General features: G+C 35.2%; 2 protein-coding genes and 1 pseudogene across 6 annotated transcripts; 2 read left to right on the forward strand and 1 right to left on the reverse strand.

The window, feature by feature from the left end:
- Window positions 1-381: 381 nt before the first annotated feature.
- On the reverse strand, window positions 382-6,121 carry LOC145608137 (uncharacterized). 5 transcript variants are annotated; one of them, XM_081663739.1, is made up of 8 exons: window positions 5,875-6,121; window positions 3,119-4,510; window positions 2,318-3,004; window positions 2,157-2,240; window positions 1,999-2,074; window positions 1,501-1,841; window positions 1,159-1,395; window positions 382-865 (listed from the first exon to the last, which is right to left on the reverse strand). In XM_081663739.1, the coding sequence occupies exons 2-7, from the start codon at window positions 4,454-4,456 to the stop codon at window positions 1,195-1,197; spliced, it is 2,727 nt and encodes a 908-aa protein (XP_081519865.1). In that variant the 5' UTR covers window positions 4,457-4,510; window positions 5,875-6,121; the 3' UTR covers window positions 382-865; window positions 1,159-1,194. The 5 variants fall into 5 exon arrangements, with proteins under 5 accessions (XP_081519865.1, XP_081519866.1, XP_081519864.1 ...); XM_081663740.1 differs by having other exon boundaries at window positions 382-930; window positions 1,159-1,392; window positions 5,875-6,120; XM_081663738.1 differs by having other exon boundaries at window positions 382-930; window positions 5,875-6,120.
- A 4,394-nt stretch (window positions 6,122-10,515) lies between these two features.
- On the forward strand, window positions 10,516-12,628 carry LOC145608164 (putative pectinesterase/pectinesterase inhibitor 58 pseudogene; annotated as a pseudogene).
- A 901-nt stretch (window positions 12,629-13,529) lies between these two features.
- Window positions 13,530-19,488, forward strand: LOC145608582 (putative GTP diphosphokinase CRSH, chloroplastic). Its single transcript, XM_081664196.1, has 4 exons — window positions 13,530-13,978; window positions 16,432-17,364; window positions 18,372-18,653; window positions 19,170-19,488. Exons 1-4 carry the CDS (start codon window positions 13,601-13,603, stop codon window positions 19,305-19,307), a joined length of 1,731 nt encoding a protein of 576 aa, XP_081520322.1. The 5' UTR covers window positions 13,530-13,600; the 3' UTR covers window positions 19,308-19,488.
- The last annotated feature ends 344 nt before the right edge of the window (window positions 19,489-19,832 follow it).

A 19,832-nucleotide genomic window follows, 5' to 3' on the forward strand; every position in this document is an offset into this window, starting at 1 on the left:
TCTTATAAAATATTCAATTCATTTCAGTTCAGTTAAGCTGAGTTCATTCAATGAAAACAGACCCTTAATATAGTTTTGCAGATAAATAAATAAATAATAAGTATGTATAGGAAAATAAATAATAGTTTTGCATCGCATGGGTCTAATCTAGATATATATATGCCTTTTTTCCCCTTCTCTCCATACTATTTTACTGTTTTGCATATAATCTTACGGAGTATCTATATGCTACCGTGTACTGAAATCTAATGTGGATTAATATCATGTACTTTCATAGGTTACAATTTTTCAATTTTTTTTAAGAAAAAAGGATCTTCCAGCAAAACTATTGAACAAAGAATTGGTTGTTTTGATTTGGAATTGGGAACCTCATAATGCAAATTTGATAAAGATTACATTGCACAAGATATATACAACCTTCTCATTCATGCGACTACAGATCGATACACATCAATAATTGAAAAAAAAATCACCTGTTAAGCAAAATGATACATCAAGATGATGCAGATTCCAAAAAGTCCAGCAAAATAATATAGGAAACAATCTTTTTTCCTGAGTTCAAATTGTGATGTTTATGTCCGCCTGCTGGACTGCTGGTTAAGACTTGAGAGTCTTTGAAACTTGAGCAAGGAACATTGGACCTCAACTGAAAAAAAATTCTCGATTCGAAGTTCCAGACGAGAACTTAACTCCCTGATAGAGACAAGGGAACAAATCCTTTCAGAAGCGGTCAGAAATTTTAGAATGGGTAATTTACATCAGGTGCTAACAGATGAAATGGGGCTAAACAATTCCTCTTTACTGACAGGCCGCATTGGTAACCCTGAGACATCTCTTTGATAAACTTCGAGGTAGATGCATCCAACTATATACAATCGAGACCAGAGAAAATGTAGGCCCTGGCAAAAATTTGTGGTGCCAGAAGAGGAGCTGCATGAAGGCAAAAATTTCGAATAAAATATTTTAATTTTAGAGAGTTGGTTTTCAGGTTACAAATAAGACTAACAATTGCTACGTTCTATTATGTTATCCATTTTCAGGTAAGATAAAATTTGGATATTGGGATTCCATCCAAACTTGTTACACATATGAATGCAGTTTAGCATTTAACTATACTTAGTTACACTCTCAAATAATAATAATATAAAAAAGATATACCTTAATATTTCAGTCATGTCGACAGAGGTCTGTTAATTAATCAGTTAAGTCATCATCAAGGAAATCAAGTTCAGCATCATCATCTGTGGCTGGACCTGCGTTAGGATGTACTTCCAAGGGCTCTACATCTGCTAGTGTCACCATATCTAGAGTTCCCCTCCTCATAACATCTGAGGTACCATCGTCATACTCGAGTATATCGTAGCTGTATCCATCTTCATGGTCATATATCCCCTGCTGAGGAAAAGGCAAGTTCCAACTCATCAGAAGACAAGAAAAGTTAAGGCAAAGTTGTGGGGAAAGAGAGAGGGGGGGGGGGGGGGGGGGTCTTACGTCACCTACACTATAGATTGCAGATGTAGTTGATACCTCGTCATCTTGAATGGCTTGTCTGCCTGCCTCTACAACCCAGTCATCAAGTAAACCTTCTAGAAGGGCACTGTCAAGTGATAATAATTCATTCGACTGCTTTATTTGGCGCTCCCTCAGTCTCAAATTATAGTGAGCATACACAAAATCATTCAATTTCTTGTGCGCTAGACGGTTCTGCCTTTCACAATGAATCTCATCATATATACTCCAACTGTGTTCGCATCCAAAAGAAGAGCAGGTTTGACTTAGTATGCGTACAGCTAGTCGCTGCAATTCCAAACAATTCACACCATGTTGCTGCCACCATACAGCTGATGAGAAAAAATTGAATTCAGAACATGTATAACCAATGACATTGGATAACTGCCTTTTTTGGGGGTACTGATGGTTCCTTTCTACAGTCACGAGTCTCAGGACTATCTCACCACAAACAGAAACAAAAATAAATTCAATAATAAGTCTCATCACCTGGATCAAGCTCAGTTCTTGTACTGATTGCCAATTCAGTCCCAAAATCAGCTTTAGCAGATATAAAGTCAGAGATCTGTCATTAGAGAGAATTGGGTTCAGATTTAAATTATTTTTCAATAATGAATCTTGATGAAAAATTGCAGGCACATATTAACCTGCATGGACGCAGAAACCTGTCTCCCCCTGTCTGGTTCAAGGCGAACGATGCATTCATTTAGTCCACGAACCACCTCTGGATTCTTCGTTCACAAAGCAAAAGATCAGCCTTAAAATTGTAAAACGTACACTTAAATATGAAAGTTTCGGTTAAACCTACCGCCTGGTAATCTGGTCGATATCTATAGGCTGGATTTAAAGAGTATGCAGCGACGCATAATGGATGATGGAACAAAGAACTTAAGTGACTGTCAATCACATTCCAGAAGGGACCATACTTACGTGCATCATCACCATGAATGCTTTTGATTGCAAGTTTTGCCCTTACTATGTCACTATATACATATGGCATAGACAGATTACTGTTGATGTCAACTTTATGGAGTGCGTGCAGAATAGGGTCTACTGATTTCAGGACATACTGCATTTTCTTCCAAAACGAAGCATTTAATACAATTTTCTCCACATCCTTGCCATCGTCTGATCTTGAAAAGCGACACAAAAGCCATTTGCTTGATTGGAACATATCTTTAAGACTAATCCTATGGTCAAATACACCTTGTAAACTAATAAAGTTAGCAGCATATCTTGTAATAGCAGGTCTTAAAATGTCTTGCCCCCCTGTATATTCCTTCTTCATAAGATTTAGCAGCCATATCCGGTTGTAGATGAACTTTGTAACTTTTTGAGCTTTCTCAATGCACTCACCAACCAGCTTTATCTTTGTGAAATCTGCAAGAATTCTATCTATACAATAGGCAGCACATGGTGTCCAAAACAAATTTTTTCTTTTGTCTTCAAGCATCTTTCCAGCAGTCTTATAACTCGGGGTATTCTGAGTAACTACCTATAGCATATACAAGAAAAATTATGTGAGAAGAATCAGATAGAAGGTTTCATTAGTCTAATAGCCGCCTATTCATATTTACAAAAGAAAAAAACAGGAACCAAAGTTACACACCTGAACAACATTTTCCTCACCGATCTCATCAACCACTTTGTCAAGTAACTTGAACAAACTTAAGGGATCGTCTACTACATCAGTAGCATCAACTAATGAAACAAAGTAGACACCACGAGGACAGGAGACTAAAAAATTGATTAGAGTCCTACCCTGTGAATTTTTCCAACTATCTGCCATAATGGAACAACCAGTTACTGCCCAACATGTCCTATACTCAGCTAGATAGCTTTTGACTGTTGACAATTCATCATGGAGAAATCGACCAGATATCAGCTGGCTTGAAGGGCCTGTTAAACCTGGTCCGTAGTGACCAACAAGCTCCAGCATTTTCTGAAAAGATAGGGAGTTGGCTGCTTGCATTGGGATCCCAGCATAATAGAAGAATTCACAAATGGCAGACACTACTTCTTTGCGATTCCTTTTGTTTGGTACACAACTTCCTTGTTTGTAAGTCAGTGGCATATGATCCATTGAAGTTTTCAAGATGGTGGGATTTTGCCTATGTTTTTTCAAGAACATCTCAGAGCAACTTCCAGAAGACATTCCACTGAAACCCCTCCTGAAATCTTTGCCCAGTCTCTTTCCCCCCATAACTACTCTATCCTTGTTCATGTGATGCAAAACATCTTCTTCTGGTTCATCCTCTTCAGGTTCATCATCAGAATGCACAAAAAAAGATGGTGTTTCCTTGGCATCTGGCCTTCTATGCTTTCTCCCTGTGCGATGCCATTTCATATTCTCCTTAATCTTCATAAAAACTTCATCTGGAGCATTTTTACAAGGCGCAACTTCGCCCGGAATTCTGGCCAAGTGTTGTTTAAATCTATTGATGCCTCCACTGACTATTTTGCCACAGTAATTGCACTTCACTTTTTTCTTCCTCTCATCTTGAGCAATACCATGCTCCCAACCAGGGTCAACATATCCCAATGAGCGAAGAGGAGTCAAATTTAAAACTAAACTTTTATCGTTCATTACTTTTTTCCCTTTTCTTCTATAATCAATATTCTCCATTGCATCATCATCGTCATCAGGAGACTGAAAATTCATATATGCTTGTTCATCATTTTCAGATAGCTTTGGCTTCTTATTGGAGCGGCAGCCTTCCAAATTTTCTCTCATTCTCAAGTATACATCTTTTGGAGCACTCTCACAGTATGTTACTTCTCCCGAGATTCGAGCCAAGTGTTGTTTTAATCTATATATACCTCCACTAACAACTTTCCCGCAATAATTGCACTTGACCTTCTTCTTCTTCTCATCTTGTGCAGTCCCGTGCTCCCAGCCAGGGTCAACATATCCAGCTGGACGGAGTGGGGCCATCTCTCCCATCATTTTGTAGGCCCAGCATAAAACTTACTATTCCAGAAGTTCAACATTTACTCCATGCTTTAGAGATTACGCAAATAAAAACATGAAGTTTTGATCAGACGAAAGAAGTTACAAGCACAGAGATTGCCAACAAAAATAACATTAGAATATACATGAGCTTGGGCGCTTGGCAAAGAAACTGCAGGATAGTTTTCAAAAAAATTCAATTGGCCAATAAACCATTATTAGCACAGTCAAGTTTTGATTAACTATAAGATACATTAGGAATCTTCTGGTAATTAGACCTAATGCATGCACCTATGCAAGTATGACAAGGTCAAAAAGATTTAAGATAGACACTAATACTACTAAGGAAAGCACGCAAGAGCAAAGACAGAGTTATCTTGTGGCAACATGACAATCAAAAAACAAAAACTCAGCCAGGACACAACAGAGAGAAAGGTCAAATACCCCTAGACTCGAAATGGAAACTAATGTAATATTTCGTAAAGTAGCTTTATTGCTTTAGTATGCTAGGAAATGGTGATTGTTATGCTTATCTACACCTATCAATGACAAATGAGGAAAAACGAAGCAGTGCCTTTGGAGTAAACACGATATAATCCACAACGATCAGCATTAAACATCTGATTCATATTTCATACCCAAGCATTCTAACTAAACGCCTACTCTCTGTAGGGTAAGATGGGGTCGAATGTACATAACCTTACCCAAATTACCCCTTTACAATATCTTTTAGCCATTATTTATGAAGATGCATCACGAAGGAATTATTCTTACAGCAATAAGACAACTACATTTCAATGATGTCAACCTACACATTCCAACCAATAAGACAACTTCATTTCACCATTTCAACTATTCTACCATCCAAAATTCAAACTGCATCCATTATAAACTTATGTTACACTCTATTCATTTCATCTAGCTTACAAGTATCCAATATTCGATAATCGATACTCAGTACTCCAACATGTTTATAGACACTTTGATATCTTATCTTAACCTAAACTATTCAAAAATTTCACTAAATGGTGAAATTTGCTACCTGAACACATACCTGTTGAGTGTAAGAAACACATTACAAATCTTACAATGCACATTGATTTAAGATTATACTACATTAAAATTTATCAACTTTCGTTGAAAATTAATTTAATTGACTATTTGACTTCATACATCAGATCAAAATCTGTAAAATTCTACTAAACACAAATACAACAATTGAAATTCAAGCACAATTTGCATTTACGATTATATTTTAAAACAAAATCGATCAAAGCTTAAAAATATTTAAAAATTGCAGAATTTTTTCACAAAAAATAAATAAAAATACCTGAAAATGTGATACTTGCTGCAAATTCTTATCAATAAATTCTATCAAAAATGTCAAAATCTAAAAAAAATCAAAGGAAAATTACCTGTTTTTGCAAATTTGATGCTCCGATTACAATGTTTAAGGCATTGAACAGAAAAATTGGGCGAAATTGGGAAGAAAAGATGAAGAATCGGCGAGTAACGATTTGAATCGAACGAGTCAGGATAACTCGGTGAGAAAATTAGGGTTTGAAAAGCGAGTTAGAGGAAAGAGAATCGATCGCTGGGTCGACTCAATCATGAAACGCCTCACTATGAATCGAGTGGTTTTTGCTTCTTTATTCACGCGCTTGTTTAGCGCGTGGGCTTTCGCTGGGTTGGCATGGGTGTTTGGATTTTCAACTCACTCGTTCGTTTTCTACAAATTTTTACCTACACCCCACGGCAGGGAACACTACCTGCACCCTCCCCCCTTGCGCGTGCCCCGCCGCTCCTTTTCATTTATAAATTTCCTACAAATTTTTATAACATGTTCATTTTTGAATTGGTAAATGTTCATTTATGTATCATTAGATGTTCATTTTTATAACAAGGAGTTTTTTTTGTTCAAATTAATGTATTTTATTTCTAAATTGAATTCTAGAATTTCTATAAAAGAAAAAAGGAGAGAAAATTAATTTATAAGAATTACTGCGTTCAAATTATTTTTATTGTAAGAAGCATTGCATCATCTAATGTTCATTTTTGTTTATTCGTGTCTCAACAAATGTTCATTTTTGTATCATCATATGTTCATTTCAAGAGATATGTGTCAGTTTTATAGTAAGATGTATGGTACTCCCTCCGTTCCATAATGATGTTCCTGTTTGGAATCTTTGACTTTTTATCTTTCAATATAATTGATGGCATTGTCTCCTTATAAATATAGGCTCAGAATTTCCATCTCTAAATTATTGCAATGTGTGTTTCACTCTATATAGAACATAACTATAATATATATTGTGTTTGTAAGTCAATATATATATGCATAAACATTAATTGATATTACAAATTTAATAAATGTTCAATTGGCAAAACAAAAATGTACATTCTGTTTTATATAAATGAACAAATTATCACAAATAACATGAGCATATATATATCACAAATAATGTAAGTGACAATATGTGATTTATTTTTGAAATTATTCAAAATAGAATCATATTTTAAAATAGAACCATCAAAGGTTTATGATGAATGAGCAATATGTGATTTATTTTTGCACATTTTTAGACATGTGAATGAACCTACATTAACATATGTGTGAATAATATACACATATCCAATTGAACATCTATGTATCAAATTCGAATAAGCATCTAGCAATATTAGAGCGAAAATGTATGTAGTATAATATATATTCAAATGATGCTCATGAGCATATAATTTAATATGAAGTTAAACATTTCAATATGAGAATGAACATGTACGTATTTACATTCAAATAATCATATGTTTAAATACCAGCAAACATTCATTAATATATAAAGATTATAAACAAAGTTAGGGTAATATTCTCTCAAGAATGAACCCTAGCTAGTAGATGTAAGGTAAGAATGTAAATGATCATATACTAGTATCATAATGAACATCTATCAAATTAAAAATGAACATTTACTGAAAATGAACATTTGTTCAGCAATCGTCTTCTCCGACGGAACCTTCGAAATGTTTTTCTCTGTTTCATTATTTCTACTAATAAAAATACCACCAAATATAGTAGATTTTCGTCTATTTTGCACAAAAATAAGTGTAATTATAGTAGAGTTTGTTTTAGAATATCAAAATGCAAAAAAATATAAAATCTAGGTTTTACATTCAAAATTCTACTTAAATGAACAAATTCTTTCTCTTTTTTTTCGGAATTTAGTTGCGATTGACGAACTTCATCTCGAGTGTCAGACATTTTTAGATGTTTTGATGCAATTTGTAGTAATTTTGAAGATTTTTTCTTGAATTGTAGCGATTTTGAGTATTTGAAGAGAGAGAATATGGTGTTGAAGAGAAATGGAGAATTAACTGCAAGTTCTAACTAGTGCGGTTAGTGGGATGCGGTTAGTGGGGTGTGGTTAGTGGGGGTAAGGGTTTTACGGTAATTTCGGGGGGGAGTAGGTATTAATGGCTAAAGGGGGGTGTAGTGAATAGGAATTATTCGTTTTCCCGCTTTGTGTGTTTGGGACCAAGACCCAAGGGTCCATTCGGTATCATCGTAGAATTGGTGTAGAAGGAGCATAGTTAATGACTTTGATGTGATTACTGATAAGTAAGAATTGTTTATCATATGACATTTCGGTAAATAAATTTTTATTTAGTCATAATTATTGTTTGATTCTTTTATAAGAAAAAGGTTCTTTATTCATTTTAAAAAAAAAAGGACATGTTTTTGGTGTTTTAGAGAGCCACAAAGGGTGGGGGTGAGAATCGATCCCAGGATCAATTGGAATCGGGAGGGAAGTTCTAACCACTTGAGCTCTATCCCTCACTCTCAAAAAAAAAAAAAATAAATAAATAAAATAACATGTGATAAACAACAATTGATTTTTTATTAAAAAAATGGCATGTGATAAACAACAATTGTTAATCTCATAAATCAACTTGTATATTCACTTTGGTATATTAAAATACCTTGCCCTAATTTCAGATCTATGATTGGTTGGTTGATCATAAAATTGGAATCCTTAGTTTTAGGAATAAGGCCCTCCCATGGTTGAGTCGATGAAAACCCAACAAACAATAGCAATTTCGTCTTCGTTATTAGCTATGCACGCACACCCTTTCCAATGAACTAGTTTTGTTTTTGGTTAATTGATTAGCCAACCAAAGGGATTGATGAATTGGTGGAATGTAAATGGAGTAACTATTAGTAAAAAGACAAACATATAGTAAGAATAGCATACGTTCTCTCTCGTAGTTTGAAAGAACTACGTTAAGAAGGAAGTTTAAGTGTCGAATACCAATTCATGTAGTTCAGTCAAGTAAGCAAATAATAATTATTTTTGATTGGTCTTTGCTCAAAAATGGGATGAGGGATTAGCTATGATACGTCCATAGGTAGTGGATGGAGTGTCGTAAATTCACTAGGTTTAACTACTGGGTTAAAAGTCTCTCCATAATCCAAGTCAACTTGTTAACTTGCACCATCACCTACAAGTCAAGCATTATAAATGGCAAAGGACTATCATCATTAAATTACATGAAGTATTCACCATGTCTCACTAACTTTCCCACTCTCACATGCATGTCCTTTGTTATAATAATATAAATCAAATTTATTAACTCTATATCACATTTTTATGGTCTCCATCTTTTATTTTTCTCAAACTACATATCTAAGGGAGTTTCAATTTATTCAAAACAATCAAGTCAGTGTATCAATGGGGTTAGTGTTTTATGTCGGATCAAATTTAGCAAAGAGTGAGTTTAATTTGTTAGGCGGGTTTGGTCCTGTAAATTAAATTAACTAGATCAAGTCCCGTGCAATACACGGTTGGTACTTATACCAATGTGAAGGTTGTTGATCGAAGTATTAGACCTTTTATTTTACAAAAATAATAAATAAGGTTTTTGGGATTTTATATTATAAATAAAATAAAAGACGGGGAAGATTTTGGAGGGAAAAAATAGCAGTAGGAAATGAAACATATCATTCCTGGTGTCTGTTTTAGTATTATGTTATTGATTGATAGATCATTTTGTCAGTTTCATGTATGTTGACATTATTATCCCTACAATTTGCATAGGTCGTATTTATATCAAAACGGTCCAACATAGTTAACTTTGACTAGAGATGTTTTTAATATGATCCAAATCAATTACTTGATCTAAAATTTGTGAGTGGTAGACCAAAAATGACTTCTAATCAATTACTTTTTCTCTGAATCCCCATATGGCCATTTTTTCTCTCACAACACTATTTTTTTCATCCTTTCTTATGATCTTATCACTTTCTTGTCTATTATCTTTCTTTAGTTTTTCTTACGTGAACTTGTCCCCCACATTCGACCTTCATTTTTTTTATTTTTTTGTGTGTTTAGCATAAAACTATCGCAAATTATACTATCATAATATTTACTTAATTACTACTAGTAAAAATAGAATATTGTATTACATGTATTTGTTAACACTATATTACTATTACAACTTTAACATTTGTAAGCAAATTCTTCATTTACAAATTATAATTTGATATATAGTATGTTGCCGACTTGTATAACTAACAAAACTTCTTTATTCCTTAAATAGTAATGATCTCTTGTATTTTAGGCTTCAAGAATATATAGTATATAGCAAAATATCAGAAAATAAAGATGAAGAAGAAACATCCGAGGCCGAATATTGGCTTTAATTTAAGTTAATCACCAAGATATTAGCAAAAAGATTTCTAGATACACCATATTTAATATAGCTTAGCTTTAAATAAGGAAAATCAATGAAAAATATAGCTAATATGTAATTTTCGTCTAAAAAATTTCATATATAATTTACAGCTCAAAATGATAGAAGCATAATTGTCTAAACTATTATTAGTTAATGCCTAAACAAGGAATCACCAAAAATAGGAAGCCTAATCTAAAATAAGATAATAATGAAATGTTTAATACTATATTAATCACAAAATAAAAGTAATTTTTTTTCCCTTACCAATTGGCTAGGCATAACTTTATCTAAATATTCAATTGGTATTCTTTACGTAAAAATAATATAAAATGAAGGGAAAATTAATTGGATTAGGAATATCAATAATCATTATAGTTGGTGTAGCCGTTGGTCTTGTATATTTTGTACGTCGTACCCATTATGCTAATGAACATAAACCCGATCCTTTATCTTCAACCTCCAAAGCTGTTCAAGCTATCTGTAGTCCTACAGATTACCATGAAGCATGTGTCCAAAGCCTCGCCTCGGTTGCGAAAAACCAAAGTGCCTCCTTGCAAGACTACATTCATGTTGCCATCACGGCGACTATGGATGCTGTGAAACAAGGTATTGACAAGTCGGAATCTATAGGGAAAGAAGCGAATGATCCTTTGAATAAAATGGCGTTCGAGGATTGTAAGGAATTGTTACGGCTTGCTACGGATGAGTTACAATCTGTGCTTTCAGATGTAGGTGATGTTAATATGTCTACGATGAAGAATAAGGAAGATGATTTGAAAAATTGGCTAAGTGCTACCGTGGCATACCAACAATCGTGTATCGATGGTGTCGATAAATCTGATTTGAAGGATAAAATGACTAAAGGTCTTGATTATGCATATCAATTGACTAGTAATATGCTTGCTATTGTTTCGGAGATTAGTCCGATTCTTAATCACTTTGGCATTAATATAAATGTAACCAACTACTCTCGACGACTTCTTAATACGAATGAAAATGCCCCTAAGGTTGATAAAGATGGTTTCCCTACATGGCTTTCGAGTGAAGATAGAAAATTATTAGCGAGGATTAATACTAATAATCCTAAGCCTAATGTAATTGTGGCTCAAGATGGAAGCGGACAATTTAAGACAATTAACGACGCCCTTAAAGCATATCCAAAGAATTTACAAGGGAAATATGTTATCTATGTCAAAGCAGGGGTATATGATGAACAAGTACTTATAACAAAAGAACAAACTAACGTGTATATGTATGGAGATGGACCTCGTAAGACCATTGTCACCGGGAAAAAAAGTTTTCGCGATGGTGTTAGTACATATAAAACAGCTACCTTTGGTAAGTTTTTTTCATGATTTTTTAAAGCTTGTGTAATTCAATTAATGTTATGTTTTCCATCACTTTGAGAACAAGGACAACACGTAAATAGAGCTTTGAAGTAATGTTAATGTAATCAAGAGTTGATCACACTAAGCCTGAACCGATTTTGGCCGGGTTTTGGGCAGAATTTTTTTGGCCTGAACCGTTTTTTTTAAAAAAGTTTGGGTGGGTTTGGGAAAAAGATTTATGCATTTTTAGTTGATTTTTTTGGCCTGAAAAGCCCGCACGACCTGACTAGTTTGGGTGGATTTGGGCACATATTTTCCGGCCCGAAGTTTGGCCCGACCTGAGGAATGGGCAAATTTTTTTAACCTCGGCCAGCCCAATGATCACCTCTAATGTAACATTCGTTGTAATTTTGCAGCTGTAATTGGAAATGGCTTCATTGGGAAGTCGATGGGTTTTCAAAACACAGCAGGTGCAGAAGGACACCAAGCAGTGGCACTTCGCGTACAATCTGATATGTCAGCATTTTATAATTGTAGGATGGATGGATATCAAGACACATTATACCCACAAGCACATCGACAGTTTTACCGTAATTGTGTGATATCAGGCACAATAGACTTCATATTTGGAGATGGTAGCACAATCATCCAAAACTCGCTTATAGTTGTCCGAAAGCCTATGGACAATCAGCAAAACACAGTCACTGCACAAGGCAAAAAGGATCGTCGAGAAATCACAGGAATTGTTATTCACAATTGTAGAATTGTTCCAGAGCAAAAGCTGTTTGCTGATAGAATTAAAATCCCAACATTTTTGGGAAGACCATGGAAGGAATACTCTACAACAATAATCATGCAGTCAATGCTTGCAGACTTTATCCATCCAGCAGGATGGATGCCATGGGCCGGTAACTTTGCCTTGGATACGTTGTACTATGGTGAGTATGCTAATCGAGGTCCTGGTGCTGATACGAGTAGGAGGGTACGATGGAAGGGGTACCACGTAATTACAAATAGAGATGAGGCTATGAGATTTACTATCGGTCCTTTTATTCAAGGACAACAATGGCTTCCATCATCAACCATGCCGTTTCTTCTAGGCTTAAAAAATTAGTAAACATGATGCACATTGTTGTTTTGTTAAGGCTAGGCTTAATTGAAAATTTCTCAAATCTTGTTGGCCTTTTTTCTGTAATACATGCTTCCAGTTGAATAGATTGTAATTCATAATTAGACTTTTGTAACTTAAATTCAGTAAATTATAGCTCTATAGAATCCTTTTTTATTGCAAGAAAATTATCTAAGTACAAAAGTCTCATAATTCATACTCCCTCTGTCCCCAATTGTTTGCTCCACTTGTCTTTTTTAGGTGTCTCCAAAAGATTGCCCCATATTACTTTTGGCATGTTTTCCCACTTGCACTCTCTCTATCTCTCTCCTGACTCCTTATTGATATTTGTGTCAACCCATGTGCACCATTTTTTGCCCAAAGCTTTAATAAAAGTGACTTTATGATTTGGGCAAACAATTGGGGACAGAGGGAGTACGAAGTAAATGCTTGAGACAGTGTGAAACCTTTCAATCAGTTCATATAACAAATATATCTCATCGCATAGGTTCTAACCATTTAGGCTTAGGACACAATGATCCACTTCTACCATATCTTTATATTTTATGTTTAAAAGTCTTTAATTAGTTTTAGAAAATTAGATATTGTTATTCCATATAATAATTCATATTCATTTCTCATTGTTTACGATGCATTAGATATTTCCCTCGTAAAAACTGAAAAGAGTATTCTAGTTTCTTTTTCCCTTACCTTATTATAACAACACATGATAAACTCACATAGATGTAACAATGTAATACGAAGTATGAAAATAAAAAATCTCTAATGAACGTCACCTAGCTTAATTGGTTACAATCGCCAAAGTCCGTGGCTAACCGGAACCCACATTTCAAAACTGACCAATGTCTATCATAACAAATAACGACCACAAAACACACCACAATAACCAACTCCACACACATTATCACTCAATCACCCGCCCAAAATCATCTCTCTTTTCTCTCTCTTCACCCTTCAATGGAGCTCCAATCTCACGACTTCATTCTCCACTCAAAGATCCCCAATCTCAAAACCCTAATTCCAATCTTCCGCGCTTCAACTACCCTTCTCCGGCGCCGGAAACCCGTCGCCTACGTCCGTTCATCGGCGGCGAAGGAAACTCCGGCGACGGCGTTGGAGCAACCCGGTGGAAAAATGGTGGCGGAGCTTGTCGGAGCTTTCAATCAACTGACTGAAAGAATGAACTATAATGTGTTATCTACTAGCTCTTCTAGAATTCTTTTTAAAGCTTTGAAGATTTCAATTCCAATTTTGCAGACTCTTCCTGTCTCTCCTGATGGTAGGTCACCTCTTTCGAAGGCGTTGACGGTTGCGGTTCTACTCGCCGATCTTCAGGTTTAGCTCATATATTATCCCTGGTCTCGGTTTTTATTATACACTTGGGTGTACCTCGATTATGTTTTTTTTTGCTTGTGAGTGGAATGTGACAATTCTAAATGAGTAAAAAAATAGTCTTTTGAGTTTGTGGATTTAACTGTTACAAATTATGCGGGAAAGTAATTGTGATCATACTTGTCAGTGCTATTATTTAAGAAATGATAGTTAAAGCTTCCTGCATTTAGAGAAAATTAGAGTGTAATTAGTTGATTGCAAAAAATTATAAAAAAATAAAATTAAATTATGTTGATTAGCTTTGTTGTTGTGAATCAATGATGCACGGGTACGCCAATGGAGTGCCGTTTCCCGTACCCGAAACGTATCGGGGACGGGTACAGTACGGGTACGCCTAGGATACGTCCCCAAACCGTCCCCTTCAAAAGTGGTACGCCAAGGCAATTTGGGGACGTTTAGCATCTTGATCGGAAACGTATCGGGTACGAAAAAACCCAAATTCTGACGTTTCCTATGAAACCCACCCATATTTTTTTTTAAAAAAAAACCCCAAATCAGTATAATACCTACCTGATTGTCGATTTTCCCCAATTCTTAAAAGCCCTAAAACTTTCAAACTCTGATTTTGTTCCTCCAACGGTTGGATCTGATTCAAGGCGGCGACCAGAGCATTGATACACGGAACGCGGAACGACGGCGCGTTTTGTTTGTGGTGGTTCGCGATCTAATTCGTGTTTTTATAGGCGAAATAATTTTCTATTTTCTAAAGTTTTTTAGATTTAATTAAAGCTTCAAAGTCCATTAATGGAGGAAAATGAAGAAAGAAGTGAGTAGAAGGAAGGTCATTGACGGCTAACTCGATTTTTACAGTAAAACATAATGGTTGAGTGGTGGACCCCGCCCTTTTTATCTTTCCTTTTATTAGTACTCTTTCCTTTTATTAGTACTCCTAGTTTTACTCTATGTTGAGATTGTTGACTGTGTACAATTGTTTATCTTTTCTTTTTATTTTTATTTTATATTTAGTGCCTAGTTTTTAGTTATGTGCTGAGGGTAGTGTACAGTATAGCATTTTATTTATTTTTTGGTTAGATAGCTTATTATGGAGTACTTTTCAATTAAAGTCTAATAATTTTAAAAGTTTACTAAAAAAGAAAAATCTAATTTTAAAGTTGTGCTGTATGGATTAATTTTTTTTTAAAACAAAACTTTTTTATGGATTATATATATATTTTTTTGCCGTATCCGAGCCGTACCCGTTTTTTGAAATTTTGATTTTGCCGTATCCCGTACCCGTATCCGTATCCGTTTTTGTCCCCGTATCCGTATCAGTGCAACCTAGTTGTGAATACTTGTGATGAATCTGATGATACTACCACCTATTCTCGTAATATATTTGATTGTTTATTCAATGAATCATCATTAGAAATTGTGAAAAGTCAAATGGGAATTTCATTACTTGTTTCTGGAATTGAGGATGATAAAATGTGTTGGAAAATATCAAAATAATACTTGAAAGAAAGGTTTTTTTTTTTTTTTTTTTAATAGAATCCAAAATTTTAGGGCTTGTTTGGCATCATTTTTGGTTTTCAGTTAACCAAAAACCAAAAACAGAAAACAAGAAAATGGTGTTTCCACTTTTCTATTGTCAGTTTTCAAAATTATCATGATTTTAATAAGTCTATATATTTTTTGATTTATTATGTGACATATATAATACACTTTTAAAAAACAAAAAACCAAAAAACTAAAAACCACGGTGATACCAAACGAGCCCTTAGTTGTTGAATGAGCTGTGGATAATCATTAAACTCTCTTCAAGACGATTCACGCCTTCCAATACAAATCTCAAGGAGATAATAGCTTATGGGAGAAATGGGTTGCAAAACACAATGAGTTTAAGATATATGAAGTCAGTTTTTATCATCTACTTAGATTTTTCTTCTGCCTATCCAATGTCATGTTTTCTTCAATTTCCATTAGACTCATTCCACTCTTAATCACCCTCCAAGTTTCCTTAGGTCTTCTGGTATCCTCGCGTGCTGTCACTTTGCCACTCTTCAAGCCTCCTTACATGTGCACTACTCGAACTTTGTCTTATATAGCCAAACCACCTTAGGCTACTTTCCCTCCTTTTATGCTCAATAGGTAACCCCTACTTTCTTCCTAATCCACTTATTTTTTGCATGGCCACACATAGTATAGCATAGGCACCTCCGCCACATTCATCTTATGAACGAGACCAGGAAATTAATTTGACCAGACCTGATTGGCCCATATGACTGGTCTTAAAAAATAATGCATAACAAACTTAACTAAGCTTAAAGTTTGTAAGTGGATTATTGTCATTTGTTTTGTTTTGCTACTGTGATCTATGATGTAGCATGAGATTGTTTTGAGTCCTGGAAAAATTAATTGTCAGCAACTGATTTTTTTTTTTCAACTGATGGCTCCAGATGGATGCAGAGGTAATTGCAGCTGGCATACTAAGGGAAGTTTGGGAGGCTGGTGCAATCTCTATACATGAAGTGAGAAATCAGATAGGTACTGGTACTGCTCATTTACTGCATGAAAGCCTGCGTATTAAAAAAGCTCCATTTGGAGCCGAGCTTCTGGATGATGAAAATGCAGCTGCAATAAGAAGGTTTTGTCTGACATATTATGACATCAGGGCCGTAGTTTTAGATCTTGTCTTGAGGCTAGATATGATGAGACATCTAGATTACCTTCCTAGATATCAGCAGCAGATTATTTGTCTTGAGGTCATGAAAATTCACGCACCTTTAGCTCATGCTGTGGGAACATACTTCTTATCACTGGAGTTAGAGGATCTATCATTCAGATACTTGTTTCCTTCTTCTTACCTCTATGTTGATACATGGTTGAAGAGGCATGAAAAGGGTAGCAAGGATTTAATAGAGCTTTGTAGAGATCGCTTACTTGAATCTTTGACTATGGATCCATTGTTGCAGAGTATTGTTGATAATATTTCAGTCAAAGGTCGATATAAAAGTCGTTATAGCACCATGAAGAAGCTTCTAAAAGATGGTCGTAAGCCTGAGGAGGTAAATGACGTCATGGGCCTGAGAGTAGTGTTGAAGCCCAAGCCTGGTGTTGATATGACAGAACTGGGAGACAAGGCATGCTACAGGGCTCAAGAAATTGTCCTTTCTTTATGGAAAGAAATTCCTAATAGAACAAAAGACTATATAGCTAAACCAAAAGCTAATGGATACAGGAGCTTGCACATGGCTGTTGATGTGAATGATGATGGTCATGCAGTTCCGCTGATGGAAGTACAGATACGGACTACAGAGATGGATATGTTAGCTTCTGGTGGAACAGCATCCCATTCCTTGTACAAAAGTGGGCTTACAGGTCCGGAAGAGGTAAGCTGTCTTAGAATTATTTGGCAGTCTTTTGTACTCTGAATGTCATAGCAATGATTAATGAACCAAACTAGTCCAAGCCCACACATAACCACTACACAATGGCATTTAGTTTTGAAAACTCGTTATCCCCTCTTCATGTTCACATGTTGATTATTCTTCCAAGCTCTTCGCAATGGGATTGCGTCATAAATTATTTTCCTGCTGGATTAATTAGCAACTATTGCAGTTCTATACAGTATGACATATTGACATTGCTGAGGCAAGAAATTAAAGCCTCTTTGGTTGACAGAATGACAGGGGTATTATGGACTTATGGTTGTGAGTAGACTTGTGACTTGTGACATTGAGTTACCTTACTCCCTAGTCTCTACACTCCCCTTCCTATGATGGGATGTGTACTGGTGGTTGTTCTTGCTGTTATTATATACATTAATACAACGTTCAATATCACTACATAACTTCTATACAGAAATCAAGTTGAAACTTTTGGTTGTAGAGGTTTCTGCTGAGCCATCTCCTTCTGGAGCTTTTTTTTCAAGAAAAGATCTAATATGCTGATGTCATGATTTTTCTAGGGGACATAATAAATACTTCATAGTAACTAAAACATCGTGACCAGGGGCCTAGGTTTGTCAGTTGACTGCATTTTGGGCTTTATCCAAGAAATTAAACAAAGGGGAAGGAGAGGAAGAATACCAAGACTGTCAACATGTGTTCATTGATATGCAGGCAAAAATAAATGAAGAAATAAATCGTATTTAGGAAATAAATGAAGGGTAACAATGTGTATGTTCAATCATCCCTTGGCCTACTATGGAGGGAGCTTATTGTAGATTTAAATGATTACAGTTTTTCAATATTTTGATCTGTAGAAGATCATCTTGTCTCTTATTTGTTTGCACTTTTTTGCTGCTCCATAACTCTATAAAGCTCATTGGTTAAGCAGAGAATTTCTGAAGCTACAAACTTATATAACTTACAGATATTTTAATTAACTTCCTCAGGCAAAACGACTCAAAGCCATTATGGTGGCTGCAGCAGAACTGGCTGCTTTGCGTCTTAAGGATCTTCCATCTGTGTACCATAACTCTGAGGCTCATCAGAAAGATAGAGTGTTTTTCTTATTGGACAAAAATGGTGATGGTAGGATTAGCATTGAGGAACTAATGGAAGTGATGGAAGAGCTTGGTGCCCAAAGGGAGGATGCACAAGAGATGATGCAGCTTCTTGATTCAAACAGTGATGGTTCCCTGAGCTCTGATGAATTCGAGTCATTCCAGAAGCAGGTATTTGCTGAATCCCATTTTCTCCACGGTTGGAATTTTGAAACTGTCAGTTCTAGTTTCTAGTTTCAACTTATCATCCATAGAGCTCTTGGTTTGGAATTATATTAAACTCTATACTTATGCTCTTTACTCTAGCCTATTTTCTTATTATATTATGAACATAAACAAAGTTTTTTTTAAAGTCTTGTTCTTCAGAGCTTCTTATCATTGTTAACTGGCAATAAGATATAGTTTACTGCATATTATTTTCATATGAAAATGTAGTAAGATAAATAATGCTACGACTCTTCTGCACGCATGCACATTATGTAAACGGCAATGGATCTCATGATTAAAAGCTCTAATGTGCTGCCAAGTTAAGGGCTTATAACATATACTTATATGTTTGATACTTTTATTGTGTCTACTTTATCTAATGATTTTCTACCAAAAAAACAACTATTTGGTGTAACATAGCCTTTTTTTTACAGTGACTGAATTCGGTATTTTATTTTTTCTCTTCCTTCCAAACTGCAGGTTGACTTGATGCGCAACATTGATGATAGAGACGAACAATATAAAATTATGCTCGAGGAGAAGCTTCCCATAGCTGATGAAAGTGGCTTAATTCAGATTTACCGGAAAGAGCTAAGCAATGGGGTTGCTATAAGTTAGCCTAGGTTACACTTCATATTTGTCCACGAAAATTATTTTGTACAGATGGACAAATAACATTGTAAATAGGTAAGTAATACGGATCATTGCTTAACATATGAAATTGCATGTAAATATTGCAAGTTTTTTCATGTAAATATGATTCCAAGGTTAATGAATATTAATTTTTCAAGGGGTTACATGCATGATTGCATGAATAAAATGTTTTATTATTTTAATTATGAAGATACCTCCAAACCTTGTTAGGGCGTAATTGGTTGCTATGGCCACACTTCTTGCGGCAATTGGTAGCATGAGGTGAGAGTCGAGCATAACACTTGCGACATACCTTCTTATTAAGCTTGTAGTGGCTGGCTAAGGCCGCTAAGTGTGGTGGTACTAGTAATGAATAAGCATATAAGCCACCACCACAAAGCCTTGAGGTAAGGCGAATGATCGAGCCACTCTTTATATTATTCCCATTGTGCTTTTTTATGTTGTGTATCATCCTTTTACAATTTACTACCTCCGGTCCAAGTTAGTTGC

This window comes from Chenopodium album, chromosome 23 (genome assembly GCF_948465745.1).
Source record: "Chenopodium album chromosome 23, dcCheAlbu1.1, whole genome shotgun sequence".
In the NCBI taxonomy this organism is placed as follows: Eukaryota; Viridiplantae; Streptophyta; class Magnoliopsida; order Caryophyllales; family Amaranthaceae; genus Chenopodium; species Chenopodium album.

What these genes read in the sequence shown, in the direction of transcription:
- LOC145608137 (XM_081663739.1), bottom strand. Translation starts at nt 4,456, where the DNA reads ATGATGGGAGAGATGGCCCCACTCCGTCCAGCTGGATATGTTGACCCT. An exon ending in AGGTTTCTGCGTCCATGCAG is followed by an intron (nt 2,075 to 2,156) that starts GTTAATATGTGC and finishes CTCTAATGACAG; the next exon opens with ATCTCTGACTTTATATCTGC. An exon ending in CTACATCTGCAATCTATAGT is followed by an intron (nt 1,396 to 1,500) that starts GTAGGTGACGTA and finishes CCTTTTCCTCAG; the next exon opens with CAGGGGATATATGACCATGA.
- LOC145608582 (XM_081664196.1), top strand. Translation starts at nt 13,601, where the DNA reads ATGGAGCTCCAATCTCACGACTTCATTCTCCACTCAAAGATCCCCAAT. An exon ending in TTCTACTCGCCGATCTTCAG is followed by an intron (nt 13,979 to 16,431) that starts GTTTAGCTCATA and finishes TGATGGCTCCAG; the next exon opens with ATGGATGCAGAGGTAATTGC. An exon ending in TCGAGTCATTCCAGAAGCAG is followed by an intron (nt 18,654 to 19,169) that starts GTATTTGCTGAA and finishes TCCAAACTGCAG; the next exon opens with GTTGACTTGATGCGCAACAT.